The sequence below is a fragment of the Phyllobates terribilis genome, unplaced genomic scaffold (assembly GCF_046119375.1).
Source record: "Phyllobates terribilis strain yellow unplaced genomic scaffold, ASM4611937v1 Scaffold_175__1_contigs__length_3988992, whole genome shotgun sequence".
Lineage (NCBI taxonomy): Eukaryota > Metazoa > Chordata > Amphibia > Anura > Dendrobatidae > Phyllobates > Phyllobates terribilis.
The window spans coordinates 111,121-123,013 of record NW_027362935.1 but is presented as its reverse complement, the minus strand read 5'-3'; the positions used below and the strand labels follow the sequence as shown (position 1 = coordinate 123,013).

The 11,893-nt window shown below is 44.6% G+C and overlaps 1 protein-coding gene across 1 annotated transcript in view; it reads left to right on the top strand.

Moving 5' to 3' along the window:
* Window positions 1–1,820: 1,820 nt before the first annotated feature.
* Window positions 1,821–11,893, top strand: part of LOC141212411 (striatin-interacting protein 2-like) — a 33,357-nt gene continuing 23,284 nt past the window's right edge. The window contains exons 1-2 of the mRNA XM_073664941.1: window positions 1,821–1,903; window positions 5,870–5,936. Coding sequence (XP_073521042.1) covers window positions 1,821–1,903; window positions 5,870–5,936 — 150 coding nt within the window. The remainder of the gene's footprint in view (window positions 1,904–5,869; window positions 5,937–11,893) is intronic.

Below are 11,893 nucleotides of genomic sequence, written 5' to 3'. Positions count from 1 at the left end.
TTGAGGGGTGCAGTTTTTAGAATGGTGTCACTTTTGGGTATTTTCTGTCATAAAGACCCCTCAAAATGACTTCAAATGTGATGTGGTCCCTAAAAAAAAAGAAAAAAAAAAATTTTGTTGGAAAAATGAGAAATTGCTGGTCAATTTTAGCCCTTATAACTTCCTAACCCAAAAAAATTTTGGTTCCAAAATTGTGCTGATGTAAAGTAGACATGTGGGAAATGTTATTTATTAACTATTTTGTGTGACATATCTCTCTGATTTAAGGGCTTGAAAATTGCGAACTTTTCGCCAAATTTCCGTTTTTTTCACAAATAAACGCAAGTGATATCGAAGAAATTTTACCACAATCATGAAGTACAATATGTCACGAAAAAACAATCTCCGAATCAGTGGGATCCGTTGAAGCATTCCAGAGATATTACCTCATAAAGTGACAGTGGTCAGAATTGAAGAATAAGAAATTTCCACAGGTGTCCAATGTGATTTAAGCCCCCGTCTCACATAGCGAGATCGCTAGCGAGATCGCTGCTGTGTCACGGTTTTGGTGACGCAACAGCGACCTCACCAGCGATGTCGCTACGTGTGACACTTTGCAACGATCAGGCCCCTGCTGTGAGGTCGCTGATCGCTGCAAAATGTCCTGGACCATTTTTTGGTCGTTGCCCTCCCGCTGGTCAGCACACATCGCAGTGTGTGACCAGCGGGAGCAGCGATCAGGCCGGTAACCATGATAAACATCGGGTTACTAGGGGCACACGCGCACCTAGTAACCCGTTGTTTATCATGGTTACCACTCTGCTACAGTGATCGGGAGGTTACCGCTCACTTTAGCTGGCTCGTAACCATGATAAACAACGGGTTACTAGGTGCGCGTGTGCCCCTAGTAACCCGATGTTTACCATAGTTACCAGCCTGCTCCTGCTTCAGCAGGCTCATAACCAGGAGCAGGACATAGTGGAAAGATTCTTTCCACGATGTCGCTGCTCCCCTGATCATTGGTGAGCCTGCCTGTTTGACAGCTCACCAGCGACCACATAGCGACGCAGCAACGATCCCTGACAGGTTGTATCGTTGTCGGGATCGTTGCAGCGTCGCTAAGTGTGACGGGGCCTTTAGATTCGTGTTCCAGAGAAGGAGAAAGACAGGTGAGAGCCTCCTCATTAGAGCCTCGCCTAATGGAAGAAATAGCTAAAGAGTTAAAATCATCCTGCTGGAAAGCCGAAATGGAAAGATATATCTGATTGGACTGAAAGTAGAGGACTGAGCTGAGGTTACCCAGATGCAGGGTAACTACTACAGTAGCCTTGAGTTCGCCCTGCCCAGGTGGGCAATCCTGACCTGAATCCTACAAGTCAAGTTTTGCTAGAACAGGATAGCCAAGGCAGGAACCTGACCCTTGGAAGTCAGCCCTGGCTCAAGACAGGCATGCAAAAATTAAAAAGGGGAACCACCTTAACCTTAGGACAAGTGCCGATCGGTTCTCACTTATGAACAAGAGGCTTTTTAAATGTAATGGTAGAAATGTGACTTCTAAGAGCATTGTTTCCTAATCCTTGCCAGACAAACCTATTATGAAAGGCCCGAAGCCGAGTAGAAGAGGAGAATCTTGCAATGATGGGGAAAGACCAAGATTCCTCTGGAATGTAGAAGCGCCTTGACCTTCACCCTGACCCATCACCTACCAGTGGAATCTCTAGTGGAGGTAATAGGCTTCTTGGGAGACCATAAAAGGCATAAAATCTCCAAACTCCCAGGCTGTCCAGGTAATGCAACAAAAAATTGATCATCTGAATGACATGCTTTAAGCCTTGAAAGAGATGGACTTGACCAGCTCTCCCATTGGAGTTGAAAGGATGGAAACATTGCTAGCATTTTCTAACCCAGCCATTAATGACTCCAGGTGAAAGACTGAGGTAAAATGGAGACCGCCCTGTGGATCAAGATCTCATAAGAACCAAAGTACTCAAATAACCACCTCAAAGGGAGACTAGAATAACCATTAATTTTGTCTAACGTGGTGCACTACCCAGGGATGATGCATTGCCAAGGGCAGAAAATCTGGGGACACCTTGAAAAAAAGAAGCTTGATCCTACATACAGGTGCCGGTATGTCTGGACTCCATCTTCTGCTCCATGCAAACGTGCCGTGTTATGGTGGCAGGGCGGGCAGGAGTCAAAGGACCAACCGCCCAGGTACCGGATTGCCGATCGTGAAAGTACATGGTCCTGCCATACTCATGAGAGAGGATACAGGCTGTACAAAGAGTGACTTAATTCACACTCTGTTACCCATCCTTTGAAAAATTCGGGCCACAGCCCACGTCTTCAGAAAGACAAGGGGAAGAAGGTTAGTTCCTAACCTGCCTAATTAAGGTTAAGACGGATCAGCTACTCAGACCCATGTGTGCCTCCGAATGACACTAAGCTAAACTGAACAGCTGGGTGACTTCTGCCCAGGAGTAACCTATTGGAGAGGAATCTTTTTTTTTCTAAGATGTATGTATTCTTAGTGTCAGCCTCCAGGTGGCAGCATATAAACCCATTGTTCCTGTGTTCCCCAATGAAGCATCTGAGAAATAGGCTTTTGCGATAAAGGGCTAAATTATTATTTATTATTATAGCACCATTTATTCCATGGCGCTTTACATGTGAGAAAGGGGTATACATAGCAAAAACAATTACACTAATCCTGAACAAAACGTGACGGCGACTGGTACAGGAGGAGCGAGGACCCTGCCCGCGAGGGCTCACAGTCTACAGAGGATGGGTGAGGATACAGTAGGTGATGGTAGGGCTGGTCGTGCAGCGGTATGGTGGAGCGGTGGTTACTGCAGGTTGTAGGCTTGTCGGAAGAGGTGGGTCTTCAGGTTCATTTTGAGGGTTTCTACGGTAGGAGAGAGTCTGATATGTTGGGGTAGAGTTGGGGGGATGCACGGGAGCAATCTTGTATGCGATTGTGGGAAGAGGAGATAAGAGGGGAGTAGAGAAGAAGATCTTGTGAGGATCGGAGGTTGTGTGCGGGTATGTACCGGGAGACTAGGTCAGAGATATATGGAGGAGACAGGTTGTGAATGGCTTTGTATACTATGGTTAGGGTTTTGAACTGGAGTCTTTGGATAATGGGGAGCCAGTGAAGAGATTGACAGAGAAGAGAGGCTGGGGAATAGTGGGGGGGACAGGTGGATTAGTCAGGCTACAGAGTTTAGGATAGATTGGAGGGGTGCGAGAGTGTTGGAAGGGAGGCCACAGAGCAGGAGGTTGCAATAGTCGAGGCAGGAGATGATGAGGGCATCATCTCCCGCCTATACAGCCAGGAACAGCTGCTGGAAGCTGCAAATAACTTTCTTTGTTGAGGATCCTGTACAGAAGTCAGAGCTCAGTGAAATATAACAAAATCATCCTCATTTCATAGCCAAAGAGTAACTTGCCATACACTGGTAAAGAGCAGTACAGTACTTGTAGATTTACTTAGACCACCAGTCATACCGTAAGTAGACCACCAGTCATACCGTAATACAGAGCCCATTATTGGCCTGCACCAAGTTTGATGCACTGGTTTGTTAGTCACTGGCATTTCACTTGTTCAGTGCACATTATGATAGATTGAGTCTTTCAGACAGTTGTATGTGGCACAGTTTGGCACTGTGGCATTAATTGGATGAGATTTCAGGTTACAAAAGCCCATTGTAGTCTGATTATCCCTGGGGACACTGTACAGTACATGACTTACTTCTTTCTTCTCATTGAAAACTCTCTTTTCTAGATTGCTGCTACTTATGTAGCTAATTGTAATGGTGGTGTTCTTTTGGTCCAATATAAAGCACGTTGTGAATAGTCCATTAACCCTCTTGTTTTACAACGTGTTATTCAAAGATCATATGCTACATTTCACCATACATTTTGTTTCCCCTAGAGAGAAACTGCTGTCAAAACTGAACCATATAAAGAAACTATGAAAGGGAACCTGTCAGAACGGTTTTACATTATAGAAGTGGTGATATGGCCAATATAAAATAAGGTACAAGTACATTAACATCCCCAGTGCACTTCTGGCCTGATTTTACTCAAGACTTATACTATAAATTTCTTGTGACTGGCACATCGGATCTCTACAAAGATATCATTCTTTTTGGGATAAAAGTGCCCAAACATTCATATCACTACTTTCTTATGTAATAACGTACTGACTGATTCCTTCACATTTGCCCTCCTGTTAAAGGGGATCTGTCACCACATTTTAGTGATCTGACCTATTAATATGGGCATACAGGTTATAGACTGCTGAGGAGCGTGATACCTGTATGTCTCATATCAGATGCCTTGTTGTTGAGAAATTATCTTTTATCTCTTTATGTAAATTACGTCTTCCAGGCTCTGGGGAGGACACTGCCTGGAAGATATCCCTGCCTCCAGAGCTTCATTATCTGATATTTCTCTCCCCCTCTCGTCACTGTGTCTCTGTGACGTCAGGGGTACGGCTGGGAATCCCGCGCCTGCACATTCTGACTGCTGTCACTCCTCTTCACTGTTCCTTCTATGGGCATTTGCTTCACTTTTGTTCTGCGCATGCGCCAGAGCGTCACTGTGACCTCCGCTCCCAGTGTTCTCCGGCGGCCAGAAAAGTTACAAATAACATGCTTACTATGCAAGGCGGGAGGAAGGAAGTCAGGAGTGCACCTTCTCTGCATGCTGGAGAACACTGGGAGCCGAAGTTACAGTGACTCTCCGGCGTCTGCGCAGAACAAAAGTAAAGCTAAAGAGAAGGGCGGAACAGTGAAGAGGAGCAACGGCAGTCAGAATGCGCAGAAGCGGGACTTCTAACCACGCACCTGACGTCACAGACACAATGGCGAGAGGTGAGGAGACATATATAGGATAATGAAGCAAGGAGACAGCGTTATCTTCAGGCACTGTCCTCCCCATATCTTTGAAGAGATCATTTACATAAAGTGATAAAGATTTCTCAACAACAAGCCATCATCCATGAGGCATACAAGGATGACTAATTTCAGCAGTCTACAACCTGTATGCCCATGTTAATAGGTCAGATCGCTCAAATATGGGTACAGATTCCATTTAATTTTCACTTGATTAAGCTTTGGTTTTGGCAAAGTTGGCATGTAATTGTCATGTTTTGCCATATACTAGTTTCACACGATCATAATACAGGTGCAGTTCATGGCCTGACTGCAGGTTTAATGACCCGATTTAACAGGATCATCGGGATCTGTGGTTGGACCATTATTGGTGATCATAAAACAAAAAATGCACCTATCCCTTACCACAAAGAACATAGGCTACATTTGTATAAATTAGATTTTACTTATGGCCCTGATCTCTTATACTTGTGCTTTCATGCACTTAAAGGGGTTTTCCCATGAACAAAAGTTAATTTTATTCACTAGATCTTGGAATAAAAATAAGATCCACATTTGGATGTGTTAAAAACATGTTCCTGTGCTGAGATAATCTTATAAATGTGCCCCTGGTTTGTACTGTGTAATGGATGTGTCTGACCTTACAGGGCCATGGTCTGATCATACCACAGCTCCTGGGCAGGGGAGGACACAAAAGAGTATACAGACATTACAACACGGGATCACAGCTGATTCTTTATTTCAGGTAAAACATTGCTTAAAAACAGGCAGTGAAATGTCTTACCTCACAAAATGAATCAGCTGTGATCCCCTGCTGTAATGTCTGTATACTCTTTAGCTCCCCCTCCTGCCCAAGGAAAGAAAGAAAAGTGGAGTCTTTTTATAAAAAAAAAAGATTATTGAATTAAAGCTGTGAGAAGTCATAGATGTATATACAGTAGTAATCCCCAAAAATTGTTATTTTTTGTGTTTTCTCCTTGATTCCTTAGTATTTCTATTTTGGAGTTCCCATCATGTGTTGTCCATGAGTTGCCTGAACTTACAGCTGAAAGCCTGGTAAGAGATCTGTAGCTGACAGCAACTTTACATTCATAGCCTTTTTCTTTTGCAAGATGAGCACCATCTTTTGTGCTTTTTTTCCTGACGTTTTATGGGTAAGGCCAGGGATACATGATGATCACAATGATGCTCTGCAACATAACACCTACTAACTGTAAATGGGGTCGCATTGCATCTAAAGAAACAGTGATCTGACTATCACAAAATGCAAGTTGAACGTGACTGCAATCTACCTGCAATCTATCGGCGGTTTGGCGTAGACTAAAAGTCAAGCAACCAAAGTTACAGTATAGTATAGCCTATGAGGGCTTACATAAACCTTTGCTAATTGTAAAGGCAGTATCCTCTATCCCTCTTGGTCTAATGACTGTTTTCTTACTTAGAGGGAAGATATCATAGGAAAATTGTATTATTATTATTTTTATTTTAACATTTTTGCCAATATTTTTTTCATATCACAATCTTTTTAGTAAAAAGAAAGTAATCTTGCAGTTTGTATACTGGCCATTTGGGCTTTTTTAAACTTTAACTTCCTGTCGTTTCAGGAAAAAACACCTGCACATTAACTATAATGGTCAAACCCCAACCACCCTTTCTTTTGTATTGAAGCATCTAATGAGTGTGTGCAAAAGTCATTGTGAAGGGAGGGAGAGCAGGGACCGCTGTGATATCACCTATTGTGTTTGCGGGATCCTATGTTATCAGCTGTGTATAGAGGTGTCACCTGTCATTATAATCCCGCCTCTGATCATACCGAGCCTGCTGAAAAGTCTTTCTGAAACTACAGGAATTAGTCATCTAAAAAAGCCCCATGGGCTAGTGTATAAATTGCAAGATTGCTAATTTTTGTTTTTTTATAAAGATCATGAAATGGAAGAAAAAAATATATATCACATAAAAAACAGACTTTAAAAGTTAAACAACAGGTAATTTTGTGACGATGGCTTCCTATTAACTTTACTAGTAAGATATTCCCTGTAGGATAGATAAATAGATCTCTCTCTCTCCATCTAGATATATCTATATCTAATCTATCCATCTATAGATCTATCTCTACATAGAGAGAAAAACAGATATTTTGCTGCCACCAAGTGGCCATTTGCTGGTACTGCAATTCATACAATATGGATTCACCTGTGTATTTGCTTTAGGTGTGTCCTTTATTTTTATGCACTATCATAGGATCACATTTTATGATAATGGCTCCATTGCATATATAATTTGTTACTTTAGGGAATGATGTCTGGCTAGTTGTTTCTTTGTACATGGTATATTGATTAAGAAATATAGACCGTTAATCCTACTAGCTTGGGCAAGCAATGTTTGTGACATTGCAATTCATTACTTTTCAATCTCTGAAATAAAAGCAAATGTAAAAAGACCTTAGTACATTTTTGTAAAAGCAATTCACTGCATATGTTGAAAATATGTTAATAAGAAATCGTTACTTACTTTTTTTGTGTCCTAGTGTAAAAAAATATTGTAGGACTGTGACAAGGACATGAGAATAAGAACCATGTATTCTGTTTTGTTTCCATCATGCAGGAGTCTGGGGACAATAATCAGTTTTGCTGGAGAAATCTATTTTCCTGCATAAGGCTGCGTTCACACATTGCGTATTTCCCTGCGTTTTTTTACGCTGCGTATTTTCCTGCCTTTTTTACCTGCATTTTTTTAAGCAGGTAAAAAAAGCACCTCCATTCACACACTGCGTAAAAAAGCGCAGCAAAAAACGCAGTGTGAAAATGAAGGGTGACATGTGTAATGTCACACTTCATTTCAGTGTGACATGTGTACTGTCTGTGTCTGTGTGTCTATGTGTCGTGTGTGTGTCCCTAGCAGTGTATGTACAGACTATGGATACTCGCCTACCCGATGGATGAGAGACGCGTCTGCTCCGTCCCGCGCTTGCAGCATCTGCCGTGAAGCGATCAGCAGACTGTCAGCTGACCGGCTTGTAAATCAGCTGACCGACCGGTTACAAGCCGGTTAGCTAACAGCTGATCGCTTCACCGGCAGATGCTGGAAGCGCGGGATTGGAGCGGACCAGACGCCTCTCCCCTGACATCGGATAGGTGAGTATCCATCCTGCGCCTCCGTAAAAAAGCGATGGAATTACGCAGTGTGTGAACACCGCTGCGTAATTCCATCGCTTATAATGGGCACAATAGAGAGAAAGCGCAGGACGCAGCTGCGTAAAGAATTGACATGCCAATTCTTTACGCAGCTGCGCTTTCCCGCTGCGTAAAATTACACAGTGTCTGAACGGCAAAGTGAATTTCCCATTCACTTTGCTGGCAGACACAAAGCACATTGTGTATTTTCAAAAAGCGCGCGCAAAAAAGCGCGTGAAAATACGCAATGTGTGAACGCAGCCTTAATTTGCTGAGGGTCCTCAACAAGCTCACTAAATGGAAGCATTCCCGTACCATGGTGAGTGTGCAGCAGACACACGGCCCCCCGTCTGCAATCAGTACCAAAGAGGGCAGCAGCAAACATTGCATAACATAACAAGAAAACATTGAATATATGAATTTTAAACCACATTACTGCTACTTGTCCTTTATAACTTGGGCAACTTGTGTGTGCCCACAAGCCATGACAAGTCGTCCCTTTCTGTGATGAGACCCTACTTTTCCATATATACCTCTCTTGCCTCAAAAACCTACAAAATTAAAGGGAAGGTAGGATGTATATATTGCAGTCACCACAGCTTGCACCTGTTTACAATTCCTTTATTCTATTAGTCGGTATGGTCAGATTGGTTTTTTGTAGGAATCAACTTTCTCCTTTGTTGGCTGAGCACTCCTCCCATCCTTCATATTTTAATTATTTTTTTTTTCGTATGCAAAAACGGTTCATGTTTTATGGTATTTTTGATCTGATTTTCATCAGAGTTTGGTCAGAGTTTCATCAGTTTTTCTTGGATGAAGTAAAAAAATGAAGGTTTCTCAAGCTTTTCATAATAAACAGTCAGTGAAAAAGGGACCGCATACGGATGGTATCCTAGTGCTGTTTTTTTTTTCATGGACATATAGATTTGTGTTGACTAGTTTGATCTGACACTCGGATCAATATGGAACAAGTCTCCATGCTTTTGTACGAACAACTCAGTCATAGGAACACAAATCAGAAGTGAAATTCCCCATAGACTATAATACGTACAAGTGCTATCCATGAATAACACAAATAATTTTTCTCATATGAGTGCTGACTTGTGAAGGAGCCCTTACATTGTTTTTAATCAGTTCTGGATCCTATCGTCATTTTAAAGGCCTTGACCCAGGAGAAGCGAGTCTAATAGTTGGGGTCCCATCAAAGAGGTATGCCTTGATGTGGCTGGTGCGCATCCAATAGAATACTGGTGGCCTATCTGCTAAGGATAGAAGGAATAACTTAACTGTGTGTGTGTGTGTGTGTGTGTATATATATAGATAGATATAGATCTGTGTGATGGCACAGCTTTTCTTCTTAATGTTTCTTCCAGACATACAGTACAGACCAAAAGTTTGGACACACCTTCTCATTTAAAGATTGTTCTGTATTTTCATGACTTTGAAAATTGTACATTCACACTGAAGGCATCAAAACTATGAATTAACACATGTGGAATTATATACTTAACAAGAAAGTGTGAAACAACTGAAAATATGTCTTATATTCTAGGTTCTTCAAAGTAGCCACCTTTTGCTTTGATGACTGCTTTGCACACTCTTGGCATTCTCTTGATGAGCTTCAAGAGGTAGTCACCGGAAATGGTTTTCACTTCACAGGTGTGCCCTGTCAGGTTTAATAAGTGGGATTTCTTGCCTTATAAATGGGGTTGGGACCATCAGTTGTGTTGTGCAGAAGTCTGGTGGATACACAGCTGATAGTCCTACTGAATATACTGTTAGAATTTGTATTATTGCAAGAAAAAAGCAGCTAAGTAAAGAAAAACAAGTGGCCATCATTACTTTAAGAAATGAAGGTCAGTCAGTGTGAAAAATTGGGCAAACTTTGAAAGTGTCCCCAAGTGCAGTTGCAAAAATCATCAATCGCTACAAAGAAACTGGCTCACATGAGGACCGCCCCAGGAAAGGAAGACCAAGAGTCACCTCTGCTTCTGAGGATAAGTTTATCCGAGTCACCAGCCTCAGAAATCGCAGGTTAACAGCAGCTCAGATTAGAGACCAGGTCAATGCCACACAGAATTCTAGCAGCAGACACATCTCTTCAGCCTTCTTGGTAAAATAGCTGCTAGGAAACCACTGCTAAGGACAGGTGTGTCACCCTGGCCTGGATGCCACAAATATAATAAAGCTGTGTCTGAGAGCAAGGGGGAGGTTCTCTAGTCAGGGGAACATTAGCATGCAATACCTCCTGTCTCAGGCCAGTAGAGGGAGCAGGCTGCCCCTATAAAAGCTGGAACTGGGGGCAGGGTTAGAGAGAACTGGACGACCTGTCTCTGGATTGAGAGGTGTCCCAGAGGAGTGAGGGACAGTTGTATTGCACCCTAAGAGGACGTGTGGCAGTAGGAGAGCCACAAGCCAGGGACAAGAGGTGAAGGAAGCCTGTCCTGGCAGATAAAGAACCAAATTTACCAGACTTTGGCGTCTGAGGCTGTGAGGATTCCACGTCCTACAGCAGATAACCAGTCCACAGGGGACTGTACGTTCCTTGGCCTAAGAAGCCCGGAGGCTCCGCCACAGCAGAAAGGACCAGCAGAGCCGTGCCAGGCCGGGAGTAGAAAGGAACCCACGTTGCAAACCATACGGGCGAGAGGACACGGTGAGCTCGGGACCGTGGGCTGTTACCCTACCAGGAAGAGATAGCCAGAAGGAGCGCAGAGAGCATGGTAGGCCTACACTCTCACCCTGACCAGGGCCAATTTCCCGTTTGCTCTCAGACGTCCAGGCCCCCTTCTAGCCGGGCCTGTTTGTGGGTCAGTTCACCTGTTCTAGTAAAGACCCTGGACTGCAACCTGTTGTCTGTGTGCTCCTTGCTCCTCCAGCACTAACGGTACTGGGACGTCCTGTACCTTCACCCCCATCTTCCATTATACTGCCCTGGGTCCGCACTCTTCCCGTGGGGAGTCACGCTATCCCAGCTGCATACATCATCAGCCCCAGCGGTCTACCTGGCAGCGGCGGTCCGCACTGACCGCAATCCACGGGTGGCGTAGTCGGACACATCAACAGCGCGTCGCAGACTACCAATGGTCTGACCACCCTGAGCCATGGAACCGGGTTGCCACTACTACCCCCATCGTTTCCCGATTGCCCGGCTCCGAGTGCCCCACGGCCCAGGGGGCGAGTCAGCTTTGGGGTAGTCGGCAGGATAGTAACCAACCCGCCACAAACGGGTATTGCGTGCCTGAAAAATACTGTACACGTACCTGAAGAAGAGTTTTCCCGCCATCCGGAGCCGTTTCCCGCCATCTTCTGTCGGTTCCCGCCATCTTCAGCCATTTTCCCGCCATCGGACGCAATCTTCAGGACGCCGCGCGGGAAGAAGAGGGGCATGGACGTCCAAACCGCGCGAGACCCGAAGCTCCGCCCCACGCACCGACGCTGCGCAAGGTCCTGGAAGGGAGAGAGAGCGACACTGACGTCATCAGGACGCGACGCAAGGTCCTCGTCCGGAGCAGCATCAGCAGAGCCGCGGCCTACAGAAGAGGATCGTCGGAAGGTAGGCCACGCTTAACTAGGGGGGAGGAAGATGTCGGACACAGAGGCGCCCACTACCACCAGCGCAGCTGCAGCAGCGGTGATGCCATTTTCCCTGCCCTACATCCCTGGAGCGGCCTGGCTGCCTAAGTATTCAGGGGAGCCCCATGCCCTAACTGACTTTAAGGAAAGGCAACTGCAGTACAAGAAGGTACAGGAGAGTGTGGAGAAGAGCCTGGCCCAGGTGAGAGAGAGGCAAGAAAAACTCTTCAACCAACACGCCCCTGCTGGTCCCCTAGAACCTGG